General features: G+C 55.6%; 1 protein-coding gene across 1 annotated transcript; it reads right to left on the bottom strand.

Annotated features, from left to right (window-relative positions):
• Nucleotides 1–570: 570 nt before the first annotated feature.
• Nucleotides 571–22165, bottom strand: VASH1 (vasohibin 1). Its single transcript, XM_054448091.2, has 7 exons — nucleotides 20554–22165; nucleotides 13572–13660; nucleotides 12376–12432; nucleotides 10398–10472; nucleotides 7297–7678; nucleotides 5502–5614; nucleotides 571–4629 (listed from the first exon to the last, which is right to left on the bottom strand). Exons 1-7 carry the CDS (start codon nucleotides 20860–20862, stop codon nucleotides 4557–4559), a joined length of 1098 nt encoding a protein of 365 aa, XP_054304066.1. The 5' UTR covers nucleotides 20863–22165; the 3' UTR covers nucleotides 571–4556.
• Between the last annotated feature and the right edge of the window lie 1052 nt (nucleotides 22166–23217).

The raw sequence follows: 23217 nt of genomic DNA, 5'->3' as shown, positions 1-23217 counted from the left end.
AAAGATATTTTCTGTGTAAGTCTGGTTTCAACTGTTTGGGCTTGTCTGAAAGTGTGGGAAGAGGTCCAGAGCTGGAAGGACAACAGAGAGGAAGAATGCGGGGAGGGTGATGGATGGGACCCGGAAGTGTTTCCACACTATGGATTCTGGATGTCAATAGTGATGAGAAGGTTGCTATGGTTTCCTGAGCTACACTCATCTCCCAGGAGAACATGCCCCATTTCTCCTTTGCTCCTGATGGACTGCTGTGGACTGAGATTGGAAGAGCAGGGTCCTGGAATACATCCTGGGAGCTAACTCGAGCCTCTGGAGGCCAGGCCCACTGTGTGAAGAGAGGGGGAAAGCGCTGCTCACAGATTAGGGTTAACAAGGCCTGAGTGGCTTCAGCAGGCTGAGAAAGTCTGGGACCCCAGAAGTTTCATCATGACTGCAGGGGCTGGGAGGTTTCCTGTTCCCTGGCTTCAGGCTCACCTCAGGTCAGGCTCTTCCCAGAGCCAATGGGGCTAATGCCGCTGGGCTGGGGGAGGGCTCGGGCCCCAGCGTCAAAGGAGAGGAGACAAGGCTTACGTGTTGTGGTTTCTGCCCAGCCCACACAGCAGGAGCTGGGGAGACTTTATTCGTTTCAGGGGAAAGTGACAACAGGAATGAGATGAAGTGTGAAAGTGAAAGGTAGGGGCAATACTGAGATAAGAACAGCCTGAACAAAGTCTAGTACAACACTGCAGCCATCCAGAGCTTGAGGGAGCAGGGAGGTCCATCACCACCAGGCCCTGTGGGCCAAGCACACCCATGTTTCTTCTCTCTTGTCAGATTTCATGAAAAAGGGAAACTTGGGACTCCGGAGGACCAAGGTGGAGCGAGACGGTCAATACTGATGGACTTGCAGCTAGCACCATGGCAGCCCTGCCTGGTCTAGGGAAGCTGGCAGGAGGCGATGGTACCTGGCGGGGGCAGACTGCCCACCTACCACTCCTTCAGAGGACTGTTTCCTGCCCTTCACACCATCATCATGTTGGGCCCTGCATGTATGTCCCTGCACTTGGAGCGAGCCCAGGGACACAGGGCAGACACTGGGCCTGCAGATGTTGCTGCAGCTGAGCCAGAAAACATTCCAGGCCGGAAAAGCAGGCGCACACATTCACAGGCCTCTGGGCACTCCACCAGCCAGAACGAGACTGACTCCTTGACCTGAGAAGTCAAGTCTCAGCGGAAAGGGCTGGAAATCACACGTGGTCAACTTCTCGGCTCTCTCCGCTCCCCAAACCCTGGCCCTAGGCTTGCTTTATCATTGCATCCCAAGGCCAGAGGGCTGCCGCTGTCCCCAACTTGGCCCTGCCAGAAGAGGGATGGGGTGGCTGGCATGATGGGTGAGGGGAACATGAGAATGTGCAGAGGCCTTGGAGGAAAAGGACTGGCAGTTATGACAGGAAGGCTGTCTATACCTGGCTCCCCAGTGTTCTGCCCCTGGCACTGAGCATGAGGAGCCAGGCTTTGGGGAGACTTTGCAATCACCCCCCCAACCCTGGTCTATTTTCCACAGGTAGCTTTCTTGGAACTCACCTTGACCCCTCCTCAGCCAGCAGCCCCCACCTCCAGGGGCAAAGGAGCTGGAAGACAGTCCTGAACTGGGGGGAGCTGGGGTCACATCAGCCAGGCCCTGCCCCTCACAGGAAGTGAGATGAGGTGATACCATGGATGGTGACTAAGGCCCCAAAGTCCCTGCCTCTCTGCCTCCCCAGAAACCTCACAGCCAGGCCAGCCCCCAGAGCAGAGCCTGTGTAAACACGCCCAGGAGGGGAGGAGGGGTTGCTACATATGAGAAACAGTTAAAAATAAATTTAAAAAGCACCACTATGTCCTGTGCTGGTCTCCACAGCCCTGAAGTCTCAGCTCAGGAAGGGTGAGTGCTGGGGGATTATCAGCTGGGGCTCGGCTCCCTCCCTTGCAGACAGCAAGCAGGTAAGGGCTTCATTTTGCTGTTTTCTCCATGGAGGGCTCTGGGAAAGGATCCTGCAAGTTAGAACCTCCTGTCTCCAGAACCAGGAGCGGCTCCCTCTCATATCTACTCCCCTCAAATCCTGTCATTCCCAGGAAGCTCCCAGAGGCGGCTGAGGCCACGCCCCTGCTCATGAGCGGCAGCATCCAGACCCAGAAAGGATCTAGTTTCAGCCTGGCACCTCCCAAGGTGAGCCATCTCTTAGGCATAGTAGGAACATGGGGACCACACTACCCCCACTCCCTGAAAGCTGGGATGGGATGGTGAGTCAGGGGTCACCATGCCCCTATTAGTCTGGCTGGAGTTAGGTTAGGCATCCTCCCAGGGCTCACTGACCCCAGGAGGAACTTGGGGAGGCAAGGGACTGACCAGCTGGCCTCCCAGGGTGCCTCTGGCCGGGCCATGCTGGATCTGGCTCTGGGTCAAGCGCTGCTGGTTTGAAGAGCTGCCAGCCTGTGGCGCCTTCCCTGACAGGCACTCTCATCAGCAAAGGCATCCCTAGCTCTGCTTTCCCTTCCTCTTTCTTTGCTTCGAAGGCACCATCCGTCTCCCTGGCAGGCCAAGAGCTACAGTCTGTACTCCACGCCACCCATGCTGGTGACCCAGCAACTGCAAAGGGCCTCTGGTTTGTCCTGCTCTGGGAGGGGACTCAGTGGCTTTTCCTCCTCCTCAGCTGCAAGGATCCTACCCTAGCCCAGCCCAGCTCTGAGAAACAGGACTTTCCTACAGCCCACCTCAAAGCATCTTGGTGGACTTCTCCCCAGCATGAGCTCTCTCTACTTCAGAGATTGCAAACTGGCATCCTCTTTTGCCAGTATTGGGTTTTTAAGTTTTTTGAAGTGATCACCAGCATTTAAAAATCCTATTTCACATAAAAAGTCAGAATTCTGGCCTCTGACAAAGCAGACAATCTGGCAACACAGGGCTGGCACTGTAAGAACAGCTGAGCAGCTGCGGCCCCTTTAACAGGGTGTGCCCTCTTCAGGTAGCCACAGTCCCCACACAGCCCTTCAGGCCTCCTTCTCACTGTTTGCTCATCATTTGAGTTTACAACCCTAGTTCTGATCTTCCTTATGTAGCCCCCAGCCCTTCTGCAGCCTTACTGACAGCTGCCCCGGCAGACTTACAGCCTCTCAGTAAAACAAAACCTTAATGGTCATCTCATCCATTTACCTTTCCATAATCCGAATCCTTTCTACCTTTCTACCGCTTCCTGACAAACAGCCATCTAGTCTTTGCTGTAGGCAACCCATTACTCCTCAACCAGCCTGATCCTAAACTCTCCCCCACATCCCTTTCTCACTTGCATCCCCCCGGTCCTAGCTGTCCCTCCTCAGTGGCTGCACTGCACCCTTTCCCTGCACCTCCTTGTTGCTTGAGCCTCCAGAACCTACCCCCGGCTCTGCCAACCTCTCCACATCCTCTCACTTTCCCGCCGGGTATCTCATGCTGACGGGCAGGCTGGGGACAACCCCAGGTGCCTAGGTTCCTCCCTGCTAGGGCCCTGATGCCCTGCCACAAGTGACTGGCCCAGCCATCATTGCAACCCCAAGCCAAGATGGGCTGTTAAAGAATGGAAGGCAGGCCTGGGGCACAAGCATCCTAGTCTGGTCTTGATTTCCCCAGCAAGGGCTCCTGGCACTGCTGGAGGAGAGACCCAGGCCCAAGCATCCCGCCCCATCACCCCATGTCCAGCCACGGCTCCTGGACTGGCCCCCAGGGTTTGCTCAACTCCTACAGCCATGCTGGCCTCAGTGCCATTCTGGGTCCTCCACCTCCCCTCCTCCGCAGGGAGCCTGTGGGCTAGAGCAACAGGCAGAGCTGGGACTGAGCAAGTAGATGCAGTTAGGGCCTGGGAACTTTTTGCCCAGAGGTCCTTCCCTGGGCTCTCCTATCACCCCTCCTCTGCCCACACAGCCCTGCCCATGGGGACCTCAAGGGCCTGAAGGCTCTCCTGGGCCACGAGCTCATGCTCTTGGGGCAGATGTGGCCTGTGCCAAGCTCCTGGTTAATGGGCTACACAGACCTTTCTCAGAAGGACTCCTACCCTGCTTCCCTTTCCCTGGGTCAAGATTCTGCCAGGGCAGGCAGAACTGGAGAAACATCTCCACCCCACCCCCACCCCCCACCACAGGCCTGGTAAGGCTGGGAAATTTCCCACTGATAGGATGCACCCAACTCCCAGAGAGAAGCCAGCGGCAGAGGCACCAGCAGAACCAGCAGTTTCCCTCACCTGGCCCCATGGCACATGGATCTGTTAAGCACTGGCCTTCCCACCATCAGCAGATCCATTTGGACTAAGTTTTCCCCAAATACCTTAAACTTCAGTTGTAGAGTTTAAAAACTCCAAATAAAATACTAATGGCCTCTAGGCCCAAAGTTAGGGGGCTTGGCTCAGTGAGAGCGAGAGCAGCTTGAGGGGCTGAACTGGAACACACTCTTCCTGCAGACTCTTGCCCTGCCTTGTCACCAGCCCTGCCTTCCCCATGCATGAGGCTGGTTCCAGCAGGTGGATCCTGGCCCCCAGGAGTGGGTGGGCCCTGGGGTGCTGGCATCCGCCTCAGACCCGGATCTGGTACCCATTGAGGTCTGGCATGGCTTTGGGCTCGGAAGGCTTCTTGTCACCCGAGGGCCTGTGGGAGGGAGAGAGCAGAGCGGGAGGAGAGTGAGTGGTCTGGTCTGTTAGGGAGATGGAGTTGGGGAGCCAGCAGCGGCTGCCTGGTGGCTTCCCCACCACATTCTCCAAGTGGCCCTCCAACGCACAGCACAGTGCGTATGGAAGTGTGGTTTTGGACACCCTGGCCCACCTGTGCTGTCTGAATGTGGCCCCGGCTCGCTCTCACAGGCTTTCTCTCTGCTGGAGGCTGGCTAATCTGGCTGCAGTTGGTAGGTAACAGCTTAAAGTATAAATCTCTGAGGAGAATCTGTCATCTACAAAAGCCTCTTAGATAAAAGTCACAGATGATGGATATTTTGGTGCCAGAGGCCTGCTTAGTACCCCACCCCTGAATTCATACCAGAGAGGTGGCTCCTGAATGACAATTATATTTAAAGCAAGAGTCAGAGTGATGTGTAGGAGCTGAAATCAGAGAAGAGCTGGTATTTCAATGGCTTGTTCTTGCTACCTAGATACAGACAAAAACCAGACTCTTGGGTGGGGGGCAAAGTTATGTTCAAAGCCATCTAATATTCAGGCTCTCCCCCATGACATTCCTGGGAGGCTCACTGCCTTGCAGGGACCCCATCCTTTCCACCTTTTCTCTCACATAACCCATGCTCAGACTAGTGGGCTAGCAGAGTTTGGTTTCTCTGGGGAAGTAGAACTGCCTTGCTGTGGGAAATGTCAATACACAAACCTCTAAACCCACCATCCCAAGTCACCTCCCTTGGGTGGGAGCAAAAAAGAGAGAAGGGTGGGAGAGAGATAAAAAAAAGAGGGACCCATACGATGAGAGGAAAGGAAAAAACCCTCTTTGGACCCAGCCAGGCGTGATCCCTCTCTCACCGTCTTTCACTGCGGCTGTTCCTGCGGTGGGGGCTGGACTGGGCCCGCTGTGGGGAAGAAACATCCTTTTTCCGGTCCTTGGTGGGAGAAGGAGGGCCCGTCCCTTTGCCAATCTAGGTGCAGAGGAGGAAGCAACAGCATCACTCCAGGGCTGCCCTGGAGCCCAGCCTCCCCTTCCAGGAGCCACAGGTCCCTGAAGGCTGCCCTGGGGAAGGCCCGGGGAACCTCAAGCATGGCTCTTCCCTGTCTGGATCTTTCCCAACCTATTTCCCAGGCACTAAAGCTGCCAGGGCAGGAGTTCCTCCATGGGGCTGTCCAATCCCTGTGGGCTTTTGAAGGCAGAGTGGAAGTGGGGGAAATCACTGAGATACCATAATATTGCAGAAAGTCCCCAACAAAGGCCAGGTAAACGTGCCAGTTGTGGGAGCAGCCCATGCTGAACTTGGGGCTGAGATCCCACTCACCCCAAGGGTGATGCTGGTTATCTCCAGCCATTGAGAAGTCAGACTGGTAGCTTTAGCTCTGCTTAAGAAAAAAATGAGAAAAACAAAAGAGTCATCCTTTATGTGGCACCGTTGGCTTGACTTGAGTTTTCAAAACACGGGAGCGCTGGAGAGGGGCAAGTAACAGGGGAGTGTTTAGCACTGAATAGGCTGGGAATCCATCGCAGCTCTAAACACTAGGGAACTATTGGCTCTCACCCTAGATCCAATCTGATGACTGAAGACACAATAGCAAACTGAGCAGCAAGAGCCAGGGTGCTGGGGGACCCAGAGCTAGGTGGGCAGCGGCAGCTCAGGCAGAAGAGAGCAGCCCCTCTAACACAGTGTTGGCTGCGGCCTGCCTCTGCCCTAGGGGAAGGCACTGTCACCCCAGGAGATCTTGGCCTAGAGCTGGCAATGGCTAGGGCAGCGGTAGCTCTTAGCTACCTGCCAGGACACCTGCAGGCACCTGCAACACACCTGGGTTCCCCATCACCCCATCAGGAGGCTGAGCTCCAGTCCGATCTGCCTCTCACTGCCTGTGAGCAAGACTCTGGGCTTCCAACCTTGAAAATGGAGCTACCACCTACTGCCCGCTGGCCTCCCAGGGCTGTCAAGAGAAGCAGTGCACTTGGGAGTGCAGAGCTCGGTGGTTGAGGTGGAGCCTCCAGGCTGCCTGGAGGGGCAGTCACAGTGCAGCAGTGACTGAGCTATGGGGATACCCAGCAGGGGGCCCTGGCAGCCCCAGGAGAACCCAGGCAGAGGTCAGAATTCTGTCTGCTGAAAAGCTCTAGGGCTCAACAGCTCAGCCCAGCTGTTTTGGGTACAACAGCCCCCAGCCCAACTCCCTATCACCTCCTGCTCAAGTGTGGGTGGGAAGAGGAAGAAGGAACACTGCCCTTATTGTCTTCCACATGGTCTGACTTCCCTTTCTTCTGACCACCCCCTAGTCCTTTAATGGTTGCTAGGGTTGGGGGGCATAGTCAGGATGCATTACACGAGGAGTGGGGAGGCTGCCCATCACAGCACCCGACCACACCCTCCAGACAGGCCGTGATTCCCCACCAATGACCTTGACTGCAAAGCCCCCTTCTCCATGTGCCCAACACCTACCACCATCCAAACCCAGCCCACCCACCTCCTCCCTCCGCAGCCGTCCTGGTCTGCCCACCCCAGGGGACCACCTGAACAATATCGACCACTAAGCAAGGCCCCAGCACCCCAGTCCTCTGAGAAGCTCCCCAGTCCTCTCAATCCTCACATCGCCTCTGCTGGGGCGGGGGAGGGGGCGAGGGCGTGGAAGGCGGGCAGACCTTGAGCCGCATGTCGCGGGCGTGGCGCTCCAGCTCCTTGCGGAAGTCATCGCGGCCCAGGCGCTCCACGTCCAGCACCGAGTGCTTCCACTCGATCTGCTCCACGCTGTGCGGGTCGTGTGACACGCTCTGGCCCAGCTTCACCTTCTTCAGCACGTGCCAGCAGCGGCCGTAGGCGGCCTCGAAGTCCAGCACGAGCTCGCTGAGCGTGCGGAAGGCGGGCGGCTTGTACATCAGGTCCTCGCGCCGGCTCATGCCCAGCGCACCGTAGCGGCCCGCGAAGTTCACCCCCAGCACGATGTGGCGGAAGTAGTTCCCTGAGAAGTAGGTCTTGAAGCTGATGGGGAAGCGCTCCAGGGTGGGCATGCTGTTGGTGAGGTAACTGGACAGTGCCCCGCTAAGGAAAGAGCCGGGAGAAGCACGGGGCCAGCACGCCGGGAGGGACTGGGACTGGGAGCCACGGGGTCCACGCACCGCCAGCCTTGAGGTGCAGACACTAGTCCTGCTCATCTCCATACGCCTGGCGTCTCCTGGTATTCCCGCCATCTAGCATTGAGCCTGGTATCCAGCAGGAGCTCAATAAAGGGAACCTCGAATAGGCACGGGGCTTCCAGGGATTTGTGGCCACCGCTCTAAAGTCAAGCAGGGCTGGTGCCACACTGCAGGGCTTTCCAGAGCCCAGTGGCCCAAGGACGGGAGAGAGGCCTTGCCTCCTCTGCTTCACTCCTTCATCCTCCATCCCGCACCTCGGCACACACACAAGCCGCAGACACGGCCTCTGGGTTTTGTTTCTCCTTCACACATGGATTTCCTCGCAGATGCAGGCAGTTCTGTTCACTCTTCTCTTACCCTGTCCTCTCCCCGTATCCACATGCACCCCTGCCTGTGGCCCTTCAAATACAATCACGTGCACTCCTGAGGCCTGGGACGTGCCCCCCGCCAGCCCCAGGCCCACTCCCGCTTCCTGCGCCTCTGCCCCACCTGCTCGCCTCTCCAGCCCCCGGGGCCTCCCTCCTGAGTTTCTCACACTGGCCTTTCCCCTGCCTGCCAAAGCTGGCTCCTGCTCAGGACTGAAGCTGAGCCTGCGCCACCGTCCACCTCCTCCACGGCACTCTCACCATGACCAGTGTTTACTGCTTCTTTTTCCTTACTTGCTTATTTTGTCTCCTCCACTAGAATGCAAACCTCCCGAGCACAGGGCCCTTGTCTGTCATGTTCTTCAGGGCCCAGCATCAAGCCGGGCACACAACAGTTACCCAGTGAAAGTTCTTGAACAAATGGGTAGAAGGAGATGAATGGATAGAAGTGTGCAGCAGACACCATGTCCAGCACTGTGCTGTGTCTCACGGCACCGGCTCGGCCCATTGTCCTAACAACTCTACACACTGCCACTATCCCCCTTTGCAGAGAAGGACTCTCAGGCTCAGAGATGTTAAGGAACTTCCTTGGGGGTCACACAGTGAGTCAGCAGCCCAGCCGCGATTCAAGTCCAGGTCAACCTGACCCCAAAGTCTGTGTTGAGACATTATGCCACGGTCCCTCCAGTGCTACCCTCATTCCACCAATGCTTACTGAGCCTGACTCCTTGTAAGTGACCAAGGATACAGCGATGAGAAATGCACAGCCCGGCCCTGCAGAGGCTCAGAGTGCGGCGAGGACAAGACGTGAGAACCACGGCGTGCGCTGTGCCTGAGGGAGCTGTGGGGACACTGAGAAGGAGCCCTTCACCCAGATGGGGGCTGTTCCCATCTTCTTCCTGCCCACAAGCCACCAGGTGACCCCTGAAAAGCTTCGAGACCATAGGACCCTGCCTGGAGTGACTTCTGTGTGTCCTCCTGGGGAAGGGGACCAGTCTCTCTCCTATGAGGGTGGGAGCCTCCATTTTGGTGTGTGGCCCCTGAGGGAGAAGTGAACGTGGAGACATGAAGGAGGCACTACCTGCAGCCTGAATTTCTCGGGTGGCCTCAGGCTTATCCCAGCAAAGAACCCTATAAACAGGGCAGGTATGTCGGGCTCCAGAAATGGGCCTGCGCTGTTAGTAAATGCCTGCCATAGTAGAGTTCCCTCCGAGACCTCTGCGGGAAGAGAAGGGCACCCGCAGCCTCTTTGTGTGAACTTCAGGCAGGCATGTCTGTGTGGGGGGTGGGGATGGACCCCTGGATCACAGTCCTCCCAGGACTCAGAAGGGACTCCTGTTCCATCAGGCCCCCTCCCCATCACCCTCTTGGCTCCCACCTAACCTGTGCTCCTCTGCAGCACTGAGCCCAGTGGGTTGCCTCCCCCAGGGGCGCAGGCAAAATGTTTAAAAGCTGGTAAAGAATATGGGCAGGGTGGAAGAGATGAAACAGAATTGGCTTTGAGTTGGTGAAGCTGAGTAATGGGTGCACGGGAGTTCATGATGTTGTTCTAGATTTCACGTGTATTTATGACATTTTTAATAATAAAATGACTGAGAAGAAAAGGTAGGGCTCAGGCACTGACCAGTTAGGATGGAGAACCAGCCATAAACACTTCCTCCTCTCCTGCTGTTGACTGTGGGGCTGGGGAGGGCAGCCTCTGCTGGTGGCTGGTCTGTCTCCAGGGCTACCCTGGTGACTCAGCTACAGGCCCCACTTCTGCCCTTTGGGTTGGAGGCAGGGGTGTGACTGGAAAACCTTGTTTGTGGTTTTTTTTTTTAAGGCAGTTTTGCTTTAATATCTCATCCAGAAATCAACATGTTCTGGAAATGCCAACATCTGGGCATTCCAACTGTGCATCCCAGACTGTCTAGTTCTTGGAAATGGTCCAACTGCCTTTGTGAGACACTGTGCCCTGATTTGGGGTTCAGAAAACAGGGTCCCTGTGTCCATGTGACTCAAAAAAGAGCTGCCCAGTAAGCCTGGGAAGGTAGCAACTGAGAGGTGGGGTACTGGGACCTCGGGCCTCAATTTTGTGGGGGGCTCTTCCACTTTAGTGGGGGGCTTCTCCATCTTGGGGCCAAGCAGATGACCGCATATGGGAGAACCCTGGAGCCCATTCAGCCTCCCCCACCCTCACTTTCAGAGCAGGAAGCTGAGGCCCAGAGAAGCCCGGACCCCTCCCCTCCAGGCGAGGAAGGATACATTCCCAGGATCACGGCTTCCAGGCATTTGATTGGCAGGGCCTCTTTGGTCATTTCCTTGGCCAGGTCCATCAGCCTGTGGGAAAGGGAGGCAGGTCAGTAAGGACAGCGCCTCCAGCCCCTTCCAGGGGAATGTGAGAAGGAGGGGGCAGGGTGGACTAGAAATGCTAGAAGGACAGAGGCTGCCCCCTAAGCTGCTCTCAGCTCAGGCCCGGCACCTCCCTCCACACTCCTGACGGACGTCTGGAGCCTGAGGGGATGGGAAAGAGGCAGCCACTGCTGATAGGAAGGAGGCCCACTCTCCCTGCTCTTCCCTCCTTTCACTTCCACCTCCCACGCCTGGCTCTTGCTCCAAAGAGCTCTGGGGGAGGGCAGCAGAAGCTGGGGGCAACTTCTCTCCAGCCACCAGGCTGGGGCCTTCTGCAAGGCAGTGGGCGGGAGGAGGGATGTCAGCATCGATCTCTTCCCTTCTGAAGCACGGTGGACACCCCTGACCCAACCATGGCTTCTCCCAGGAGCTTGTTAATTGACTGCAACTGCCTCCCCGCAGCCGCCTGAGCCTGGATGTGGGATCTTAGGCAGATAGTTGCCTGCTGACTACAGATCTGCTCCTGAACTTGGAATTCAGGCCATTTTAAGACAGCCTTTCCCTGAGGCCTGGTTCCTCCCTCTGTCCCCAGCCTGGGGATTCAGCCTGGTCACTGGCTTTGCCCAAGAGGGCACCCAGACTCCTCCATGCCAAGTAAGGCTGGAGTGGTTCCCCAGCACACAGCAGCCACAGGCCAACAAGAGCAAAGCTTTGGGGATAGGGAGGGTGGACTCCACCCAGGGCCTTGGAGAGGGTGTAATTAAGTAATTTTGCTAATAAGCCATTTAAATGCATTTTCACAAAGAAGCAAACATAGATTATGTGTGGGGCAAGATGTAAAATTCATATTAAATTTTTTTTCCCTTTTTTTTTTTTTTTTGAGACAGTCTCGCCCTGTCACCCAGGCTGGAGTACAGTGGCGTGATCTCGGCTCACTGCAACCTCCACCTCTGAGGTTCAAACGATTCTCCTGCCTCAGCCTCCCCAGTAGCTGGGATTACAGGCGCCCACCACCACGCCCAGCTAATTTTTTGTATTTTTAGTAGAGATGGGGTTTCACCATGTTGGCCAGGTTGGTCTCAAACTCCTGACCTCATGATCTGCCCACCTCGGCCTCCCACAGTGCTGGGATTACAGGTGTGAGCCACCATGCCTGGCCAATTCACATGAATTTTTAAAGCCCAGGGGTCTCAAGCCTGTGGGCATCTTTGGGCTGAGACCCTAGACCCAGCTGTGGCATTCACTCTTCACTCTCCTCTGCCCTCGGGGCTTCATGGGCAGAAACTTTCCAGGGGAAGTGAGTCCAGGCAGGGGGGCTACACACGGGGTGGCGGGATGGGAAGTGAGAGGTCCAACATTCTGTCCAGGGAGCTCCCTGTTCTCAGACTCTGGGCCTTCTACTCAATGCTCAGAAAAGAGTCCATGGAGTAAGGCAAATGGGGTGACCATGCAAGTACCCTGCAATGGCGACCAGCAATGGGGACCAGCAATGGGGAGTGCAGCAGCCACAGAACAGAGAAGGGGGAGGGCTCTCTCCTGCAAGGTCCACCTCTCACTAAAAAACAAGAGATCTGAGGCTCACCTACAATCCACCTAGGACCACCCTCTCTCCTGGCCAAGGCAAGAGCTGGGGGCGGGCTCTCTCCCACCCTCTAGCTCAGCATGGACCCGGGATTTCCTTTTCATCGAGGCAGCCCTGGCTGTTCATCTCAGCTGGATTTTCCTCTTTATGACATCCATAAGGCCCCAGGGTGGCACCTGCCCCCAAAGGCTGGCTTCCTTCGGAAGAGTCCCTGACTGCCCCATAAACTTCCACTCCAAGGTGCACTACAGGGCTTTCAAGAGGCTCCAAGCCAGCCCTGGGGCAGAGGACTGGCCTCCCCATACTTACCCTGTCAGAGGTCTGCTCTTCTTAATTTCAAAGAACTGTGTCCCTGTGTGATTGTACCTGTGGGCACGGGTTAAGGGCTTCCTAGCTTGGCCTGAAGGAGGTTGACCCTCTCGCCCTGCCTATCCCCAAGCTCAAGAGCCAAGTCTCCTGGAGGGGAGATGGGGGCACAGCATGAATGCTTCTCCCCGCCTCACGCCCCCTTCTCTTTCCCTCTCCCTCCCCCTCCTTGGCATTCTCCCTTGTTCTCCCCTGGCTTCTCTTCTTAGGACAAGAGACATGGAGCAGGCGGCCAGTTTGGCGAGGGCCAGAAAGAGGCTGTGGCTGGGAACAGCGCCCTACAGCACTTCATCTTCCAACCAGCTGAGAAGCCACAGGAACTGAGAGGAGGCTAGGGTAGGGGGTCCAACTCAGCCTTTAGTTGCTCCTGAGCCAGCCACCTGCCTCACTGGACTGGTTTCCCCACTGGCAGAATGAGGAGCTGGACCTGATTTGCAGTCATCAGCCTGGCTTCCCCCGATCCAGGACCCATGCCTAGCTCTCCCATCTCTGACCTCTGCAGCCAGAAGCCTGGGAGAGAGGACCCAGGACACAGAGCTCTGGGGCAGGGTGCAGGGGCTAGAGGGCCCAGAGCAGGGACACAGAGGAATCTGGACCCAGGGGAGCCCAGCTCTTCCTCTGCTGGCCAACCATCCTACTGCCAGGGAAGAAAAAGGAGAAGAACCAGGAGAAAATTCTAGGATCCCGAAGTTACCTCCTGGAGCAGAAAATCCTTTTTCTCTGCCATTTTTCCCTTTATTCAAAACCAGACTTTTAAAAGCCCCAAGGCAGCTCCCTCTCTCCTCCTCTGCTAGGGCTGGGTGGACAACAGAGCAGGAGATCTATCTAGACTTGGCCACCCGACCAGCAAGTCACTCAGGACCCATTTTCCTCTCTTTACCCCATCACACGGCAGGAGTGGGAGGGGGGTGGCAGAGAGTGCGGAGTGGGCCCTGCACTCATCAGACAAAATTCCTCCGACACCCAGGAGGAACACGCGCCGCGTCCCACAGCACCAGGGCGCACAGAGATGTCACGTGAATGGCGGCCCTGGCGTTGTGGAATGAGGCGGCTCTGCTGATACCTCTCCAGCTCTGCCCGGAAACAAGGCCTACCACACCGGCCAGAAGGTGGCCATGACCCTTGACCAGAGAGGATACTGCAGCTCCCTGATGTAGCGCTGCACAGCTTCCAGGCGCTCAGGGACAGGTGTAGACGGCTGGAACGTAGGCACACTCGGTATGGGGATCTGGGGACAGAGAAAGAGCTCTGGTCACGAGAAGAGGCACCCTGGAGCTTCCAGTCCACCAAACACCTAGGACTGGCCCCAGAGGCGCCCCACCCTGGGGAGGCACAGCCTCCCCTCCCTCCCACTTGAGCTTCCTTTCTTGGCACCCCCTCATTCGAAGACTCTTGCCAGGGCCCCAGCCCAGACATTCCTTCCCTCCTGGGACTTAACAGCATTCCTCATTCAGAGTGTATGTTGATGTTCCAATTTTATGCTTCTTTAATAACTTCAGAAAAACATGGGTTAATTCACCAACTATTTTAAATTTTAAATATTAGTTTCAAGACTTAAGAATATAATATTGGGGTTACTTTAGGTTTGAAGTTTGCTCTGGTTCAAGTGCCGGATCAAAGCTGGTATATCCGGGGTCCCATCTTCTCAGGTGGTGCCCTAGGCTTCGGGAGTGGTCCTGAGGGGGGTGAACATCATTGGTAGGGGACCCACCCAGTATCATGGGCATATTCGCCATGCCTTCCAGAGCACCAGCTTGAACTGTCAGGGAGTCAGTCAGTGATAGCAGGCCAGAAGGACATATTTTGGAACAGTTCTTGCTGTAGCTCTGTGGCTGGGGCATGCAAAGAGGGCCTGGGTCCTCCTCCAAGTCTTCTCTTTCCTGCCAGCTCCACACCTAATCAGTACAGGTTTCCAGGTACCCAGACAGTCTTCCTCCCCAGAACGCACTTTCCAGCACCCAGCCCAGAAATGGCGGAGGAGAGAACAGGCAGTGCTTCCCGATGCCTGGGAGCCTGGAGGCTGCTGGGGGTAAGATCAGGAACAGCTGACCCCCAGGCGTCCCTCAGCCTCCAGCCTCCAGAAAAGAGACCATTATGCCAGTATGGGCCCCTCTCCAGCCAGGGGAGCCTGGATCCGGCAGTTTGGCTGCAACAAGTCAGTGAGGCCGAGGAGGCCAAGAGATACATCAGCTAGGGTCCTCCGAGGTTTCAGAACAGACTTCCTTGGGTAGAAGAACCAGATTTCCAGGGACAAGGCCCACCCCTCAGGCCACCCCCTTGGCCACCAGCACAGTAGCTATAAGGCTCCCCACATAGAGAGGTCCCACCCCCTGCCCCTAAGCCTCCACCTCGCCCTCCAAGGCCACACTGAGTCCACCCACCCACCCGACAAGGCTGCTGAGAGTCACAGTCTGTGCTCAGGGGCACGTGTGAAGGGAAGGGGGTAGGGCTGGGTAGGGAGGGAAGGACGAAGCTCTTTTCCTCCTTTCTTCGGGAGGCTCTCGAGTGGTGGAGATGTCAGCCCAGCTTTTTAAATAATGTGACCGCAGTGGCTGGGGCTCTGACAAGGAGGGAAGTGACACTCCAGTTGTCACTGCACACTCATGTCTGGGGTGTTGCTGATGGCACAGGCACACGGGACAGTGTCTGACAGACACCTCCTCACTCTAAGGGGTGGAGTTGCAGGAGGGAAGGGGCCCTGGTCCAGGGCCACAGCATCGCCTGCACTTCCTCGCCCTCCCTCCCGTGGGTCTCCTCCTTCCTGTCTGGGGAGTCCCTAGCAACCGCACTGGCTGCCCTGGCTCCTGAGCCGCTGACACCTGTCTGGAGGGAGCCACTTCCCTTTCACATTGCTCCCCCTCCCCAAATTGGCCCACCAATTACAGTCACCAGCAAGGTAAAACCCGGGGTGGGGGGCTCCCCCCTCTTCCTGTCTGGCCACTCTGTGCCAAATGGGCCCCAGGGCCTGGCCTGGCCTCCTCATGTCAAGGATACAGGGGTGGGGAGGTGGAAAAGGAATTAGAGGAATTACTTAGCAATTTACTCTAAATAGCATGGCACATCCACCCAGTCACCTGATCTCTGCAGGTGGCAACCCCTGCCAGGCAGGGAAGCAGGCAGATCATCCCCACGCACAAGTGGGGATCCAGTGACCTTGAGGAGCTTGGGATAAAGATTGTAGTACACCCTCCCACAAGAAGCTGCAAACAGGGAGCTGCAGTCCCAGGACTGGATCATTCACCCAGAGCCAGGCCTGGGCCGGGACCAGGCAGTACCCATGAAAGCACTGGCACCTGCTGTTCAGACAAAGGACCCAGGAGCTGGCTGCTCTGGGAGAAGGAAGAGTCAAGAAAATACTTGGGGATTCAGAGGCAGGACCTTAAGGCCACCATCACCGAGGCTAGCTCCTTGACTCATGTCACCCCCCTGCAGACAGCACCTGCACCTTTTTGTCTGAATGTTCATTACCCACATAGACTCGTTCACTCAAACACAAATAAGAAAGATTCTGTATATGCAAATGACCAGGCCCATTTTAGGTCTTGCCCCTCACCACCACCTCCGAAACAGGAGTCGGGAAATACTTCCTCACTGTTGAGTGGTGGGTTTAAGTGGGGCACGGTAAGGGGGAGTGGTATAGCCACCAGATCTCCCCAGGGAGCACTCCTCCTCCACAGCCAAGGCCAAGGATTCCCCCGGCTCCAGGAACCCCTAGTTCTGAGTTCTACTGACACATTCTCACTGGAGGGGTCTATTTCAGTCTAGCACAATGAGGCCTGGGGGAGGTGGGAAGAGCTTGTGACTGGATGTGTGTGCCCAAAAAGTGTGGCCTAGAGGGCAATATGGCTGAGTCTCCAACTAGATCATCACTATGGATATTCAGCTCTGCCATTTACAGTCGTGACTTTATTTATTTATTTATTTATTTATTGAGACAGAGTTTCACCGTCGCCCAGGCTGGAGTGCAGTGGCGCAACTTCGGCTCACTGAAACCCTCATCTCCCGGGTTCAAGTGATTCTCCTGCCTTAGCCTCCAGAGTAGCTAGGATCACAGGCATGCACCACCACATCCAGCTAATTTTTGTATTTTTAGTAGAGATGGGGTTTCACCACATTGGCCAGACTGGTCTCGAACTCCTGACCTCAAGTGATCCACCTGCCTCGACCTCCCAAAGTGCTGGGATTACACCGCACCCGGCCTAGTCGTGACTTTAGTGAAGCTCCTGACCTCCCCTGTGCCTCAGACACTTCATTTGTAAAGAGGGCACCAACACAAAATCAGCCTTATAGTGCGAATGAGATGCTGCAGGTCGAGGCCTTAGAGCAGGGTCTGGCACACAGCACAGACTTAATTCATGTTCACTATCATCATTATCAGTGTGCCCCGCACATGCTGATCCCGGCAACGTTACCCTTTTAAAGAAGACGTCCAGGCTGGGTGTAGTAGCTCCTGCCTGTAATCCCAGCGCTTTGGGAGGCTGAGGCGGGAGGATGGCTTGAGTCCAGGAGTTTGAGACCAGCCTGGGCAATATAGACAGACCCCATCTCAACCAAAAAATAAAAAAATTAGCCAGGCATGGTAGGGCACACGGGTAGCCCCAGCTACTCTGGAGGCTGAGGTGGGAGGATCACTTGAGCCCAGAAGGTAGAGGCTGCTGTGAGCCATGACTGTGCCACTGCATTCCATCCTAGGTGACCAAGCGAGACTCTGTCTCATAAATAAATCAAAGGAAAGCACTCTGGAGTCATAGTAAGTAACTAGAGGAGATGTCCAAATTCCCATTCTGCAGGAGCTCTGCTGCCTGAGCCATAAGAGACCATAAAAAACCTTCAGCAGCTGGGTCTGGGGTCAGTGGCCACTAAGCTTTTAAAGGGGGTGGAAGCCTGAAACATCAAGGACAGACTCTTATCAAGGAGCCTAAGCTGTTGCTGGATTTGGGATCTTTCTAGAAATTGTTGCCCTATAACATACTGGCATCATCCCTGTAAAGGCTGCTTCTCCAAAGCGCTAGTGGGGTATCGATGAACACTCACTCCCTGCTTCATTACTGGGTATCTATTGGAGGCACTTAATGAAGCATCACATGCTTTGCATCATTAATTCCTCTAATATCCTCTTGATGGGAATTGCTATTAGCTCCATTTCACGGCTGAGGAAACTGAGGCACAAGAAGGTTGCCTGTCTTCCTCATATAAGTAGTTATGGGAGATTAAGGATTTGAACATGGTAGCTTTGACTCCAGAGTGCTCTCCCTTTTATGACACCAGCCTGCAGGGGTCCCAGACTCAACCACATGCAGGGGCCGGGCAAGTAACATACACGGGGCAGGCAGGCCTGGTAGGTGAGTGGTGGAGACAGTGGCAAGATGGGGGAGTAGGACTCACTCCCCAGCCCCAGCTGACAGCTGCCACGTGGGACTGCAGATTCCCATGTGTTCCCAAGGCTTCTTATTTTCTGAAAAGATGCCAAAAATCTGAATTTTTATGTGAGAAATCTCCCAATTTTAAATTTTGGCTCAAGTGGCCTTTTAAAGCATTGTACAGTCCCAACAAAACACTTCTTGAGCCCCACACTGTGTGGCCGCTGTAGGGAATGCCCCTGTGCCAGCTCCAGTGGCATGGCCCCTAGGGATGGTAAGGGCGGGGTCAGCCCACCCTGCCACTGGCACCCTGGCACCCCGGCACCCAACCCACGCTGCTTCTCTCCAAGGCCTCCTGGACTCCACTGCACTCCCAGACTCTAAGGGTACCTTTCTATTCAGGGCCAGGTAGAGGAGGGACCTCATGCAGACTCATGGGATTTATATCTAAGATCTGTGGTTTGAAGAGGGGGAAGTTCAAATTTTTCCAAACCTCTCACAAAATTCCTTCTACCCTAGCAGTGGAAGTCTAGGGGTCCGTCACAACACAGCCCCCAGCCCTAGACTTCCTTCATCCGTGTCTTTCCTGTACATGAGGACTGAAGATGACAAAATGACATTAAAGACCAGTTACTAGTGAGCTCACTATTTTTTTTTTTTAGTTCCCAGGAGTGGTGACAGTTCTGCAGGGAACCATTCACACTCTTTTATGGCCTGGTTTAGACATAAGCAAGATGGCTGGAGAGCTGCCCAACTTGTTCATGTGGGAGCAGGGTGAGACTCTGGCCTCATCGGGACAAATGATCTGAGCAAAACCTAGTCTTGCCGCTTGATAAAGCACATGAGTAAAGGTGATGGATGTCTGCCTGGGCATGGTGGCTCACGCCTGTAATCCCAGCACTTCGGGAGGCTGAGGTGGGTGGATTACCTGAGGTCTGGAGTTTGAGACCAGCCTGGCCAAAATGTTGAAACCCCATCTCTACCAAAAATACAAAAACTAGCCAGGTGTGGTGGTGGGTGCCTGTAATCCCAGATACTCAGGAGGCTGAGGCAGGACAGTCACTTGAACCAGGGAGATGGAGGTTGCAGTGACCCAAGATCGTGCCACTGCACTCCAGCCTAGTGGAAAGAGTGAGACTCCGTCTCAAAACAACAACAACAACAACAACAAAAAAAAAAACAAAAAAATAAACAAAAAAAAGGTAACTGATATCCAATAACCAGGTACTGGTTTGGGGCTTTACAGTTTGTCAAATACTTCAACACACAGTCTCTCATTTCTTCTGCACAATCAACCTCATTTTATTGATAAGAAAACTGCATCTCAAATAGGTGGAAGGGGCCATATAGATGAGCAGGTGACCCCTACCAATGTCAATATCCTTTGATGTAATATTTTCGCTTTCAGAATTTTTCCCAAGGGAATAATCAGAGATGAACCCCAAAATTTGTATTTTAGAATGTTCACCATAGTATTCATTTTAGGAATAAAACTGGAAACAACATCCAACTCTAGGGGATTAGCTAAATAAATATTAAGTCAGTGCAGAGCACATTTATGCGGCCATTCCAAATCAATCTACATTTTGTTTCCCCTGGAAACATTAGGCAGTATTTTAACCTTCAACCTTTGATTCTCTTTTTCCCAGAAGACACTTTCTGATGGCTGTACCAATAACTTGGTAAAAACAAAACGGGCCACTTGTCCTCATGTCTAATTCATACTAACTTCCATTCTTCCTAGCCCCCTTCCTTCCGACCTGGGCAGGCAGGGCTAAGCACTGGCCTCTGAACTCAGTCCAAAGGGCTCTTTTTTGGAGATTTCAGGCCTCTGCATTTGGCAAAGTGCCTCCCAGTCTTGATCATGTTTTTTTTTTTTTTTAAAATATCAGGCATGTATTTCCATATAGCAGCATACAGCACAGAAACTCTCAAATACCCTTTCATTCAGCAAACACACACACAAGTTCCTGTTCTGTGCCAGGCACACAGGAGGCCTTGGGAAGACAAAGATGAATGAGATACAGCCTCTGTTTTCGTTGGTGACACAACTGAAGGCTAGCTGTCATGGAGGAGGAGTTACAGCCAACACAGAAAAATTATTTCATTTTATGCTTCTCCATAAGACCTCTTCTAATGTCCTTGAATCTAGTGTCCAACAGAGAAGAGGACCTGGACACTTCCCTCCACCACCAAACCCCGCCCTTCTCCTGAAGACCTGAAATTGAATCTCAGTTCTGCCACTTACTGGCTGTGGGATCTTGAGTTCCTACTTGAGTTTTCAGCTTTCTCATCTGTAAAATGGGAACCCAAACTGTACTTACGTCACAAGGCTGTTGGGAGAATTCAATGACATAATGCACGAAAATATTTTCTCAACATATGAAGCCCTGCATCTCCTTAGTCATTCATTACATTTGTCTGCTCACAGTTCTCTGGCTTGGCAAGTGTCGTCAAGCAAATGAGACGTCAAGCCATCCTAGTGTGTTTGTTAGTTCCATCTGCTGCTATCCCCTCCTGTAAAACGTGGGCATTTTAAAAGACAGCGGGGAGGGCCTCCTGGAGACAAGGTATGTGAACCTCCCTCCTAGAATGGCAGTGAGAGAAAGTTCTCCTGGACAGGTATGATATCTCTGCATTTTAAAGATCTTACCGAGCCAGTGGTCCCCTGCCCCGTGAGAGGAGAGTGTGGCTTTACTCTTAGCCCCAAGATCACTAAAACCCGGACTGTGCTATCACCCCCCTGACCCGTGTGTCTCACCTTGGGCAGGTCTGTGGCCCCACGGATCCGTTGCGCCACCTTCTCTCCATCGGGATGGATCTTGGCCACGTGTTTCCACATCCTTTCCCAGGTGGCCTCATCCACAGGTAGCCCACCCCGGTTGACAAAGAAGGGGATCCCTCCGTCTCGCAGGTCCTCTTCCCCTTCCTCTTCTGGCTCCTCATCTCTCTGGGCTGAAGTTCCTTCGCTGGTCTCCAAACGCCTGACCCCAGAGGGGGCGGTGGCCGCAGCGGACGTTGGAGTGGCACCGCTGCTGCCACCCCCAACCACCTTCTTCCCCCCTGGCATCCCTAAATCCTCGAGGGGGGTGGTGGAGGCGGGAAAACAAGTGGCTCACAAGCGGCCTCCCACACACCAGCTGCAGAGATAACACATGGCCAGAATGCAAGGCGCCTTTAAGAAATCAGGGCGTGGCTCCTGTACAATAAAATACTACTTGATAAAAAAAATCAGTGCAATAAGGTGAATTAGGGTCCGAGGGGGTGGGTTGTCTGGGGTCAGCCTTGGAGGCCTTGTTCTGTTTGAAAAACGGAATAAAGAGAACACACCCCAACTTGGCAGCCGTCACAAAGCACCCCCATCTAACTGCGAGAACAATGACGGGCAGCAGTGAGGGCTGGCAGAGCGGAGAAAAGTCGGAGGGAAACTGAGGCCAGACAGCTCGGACCAGCGGCTGCAGAAAGGACAGAGTCAAGGCACGGGTGCCCACTGGGCGCCCTGGGTCTCAGTTTCGGAGGGAACAAAATCCCCTACACAACTCTCACACGCTCACATCTGCGCGCGCCCCAAGGAAGACCGAGGCGACTCCCGGCCGCGCGAGCTCCGAACCAAGACCCTCGGGCGGGAGAGCGGCGCTGGGGGGCGATTTCTCCGACGCGACCAGTACGGGAGCCAAGACTCGCAGCGGGCGGGGAGCGGGGAGGGGGCGCGCGCCGACGCGCACATTCCACGCCTGCAGCCAACTCCCCGCACAAAGTGGGCTTTGTCTGGGTCCCCTGTCCCCTCGACAGCGGCGGAGTCCCCAGAAAGGGAGCGGGCGCGGCGGGGAGGCGAAGGCTGCGAGCGCCGAGGCCCAGCGGGTCCCCACTCGGGTGCGTCTCAGCGGGAGGACGGCTGGCACCTGGCGCCGCGCTGCACCAGCCGAGCCATCGCAGGGCACGGGGCCCGCGGCTCAGCGGGACCGGCTCGGGCGGCGCGCAGGGGCCAGGCTGAGGTCACCGAGTGGCGGGCTCCGGCCGCGGGGTCGCTGCCTGGGACTGGCCGCAGCATGGGCGGTGGCGCGGCCGGGGCGGGCGGAGGATGCTCCCTGGCTGTTCGCTCGGGCTGCAGCTGCCCTGGCTGAGGGTGGAGGAAGGACCGCGGGGCGGGGACCGCAAGCCCGGAGGCTCGCGCAGCCTCGGCCGGCGGATGTAGCTGGAGGCGAGTGACGAAGCCGGGCGAGCGCGCGCTGCGCTGGTGCCTGGGGAGCAGCCCGCCAACGCGGAGCCCGCCAACGAGGAGCCCACCAGCCGATCGCTCCTGGGCGAAGCAGGGGCCGCGGCTGCTGCAGCCCCGCCGCCCCTGGGCCCCGCTGGCGCCGACCGCGTCCCCTGCCCGCCAGCCGCCCACCGGGCTCGACTCCGGCCCGCGCCGCGCATGCGCTCCGTCCCCCCCTTAAAGGGCCAGCGCCTTCGCGCCTAGTTCTCCGCCCCCCGCGGCGGTCTCTCTGCCCCAAGTTACCCCAAGGACGCCGGTGGGCTTTCGCTCCCTCCTCACCCAGCTGTCAGGGCACCGCGAAGCCGGTGCGAAGCTGCGGAGGGCGTTTTCAACGTGCCAAAGGGAACGCAAACTCCATGGAGATTCCTAGCGCAGAAGGAATTCCTGCGGTCGGGAATTTCTTGAAAAGGATTCCTCGCAGGGGCCCTCAGCCGGTAGGACCGAGAGCACTGGCCTGGAAGACTGGGATTCTAGACCGGATTCAGTGCCTGTGTTGCTTTGGGACGTTCAGCAGTTCCCTTCCCTCTGTAGGCCTCAGTTTCCCCATATCTCAGCCGAGGTGGTCACAGTGAGTGAGCGCAGAGTCCCTCCCAGCGCGCACAGTTCTTATAGGAGGACATCTGGGGATTGAGACGGGGGGGTCACTATCTCTGGAAACGAAAAGGGTAAAAGTCACCCTGTTTTATTCGATTGCCTGCACTGGTGGGAATGGGGTGCGCAGAGCTCACCCCTAGACCATCTGCCTAGACCGGGTTTTGGACGCTCCGGACCCCGCGGACCAGGGTGGGACCGCGACGTGGGCGTGGGAGGCAATGCTTGGGGAGGGTCGGCTGGCCTAGAGGAAGGTGAAAGTACAACCGGCTGTGGTGCGTGGCCAGAGCGTTGGGCACTGAACGCATCCTCCGCCTCCCTCATGCCATAGAGTTGTAAATGGTGGGAAAGGCACTGTCTCTAGGCTGAAGCCAAGAACTTTAGGAAAAGACGGCCGAGTGTGTACTTTAAGACGCTCCCCGTCTCCCCTACCTGTAGTTAGCATGAATCACAGTCTTTTGGGAGAATGCAGATTCCTTGGCCTTAGCCGGCAGATTCAGATTCCTTAGTTGTGGGGTTGTTGCATTTCTTGACAAGCTGAGGTTACTACACAAGGGCTGGGTTAAAGGCCTTAGA

Source organism: Pongo pygmaeus, chromosome 15 (assembly GCF_028885625.2).
Source record: "Pongo pygmaeus isolate AG05252 chromosome 15, NHGRI_mPonPyg2-v2.0_pri, whole genome shotgun sequence".
Taxonomy (NCBI): domain Eukaryota; kingdom Metazoa; phylum Chordata; class Mammalia; order Primates; family Hominidae; genus Pongo; species Pongo pygmaeus.
This window is presented reverse-complemented; position numbering and strand designations above follow the sequence as displayed.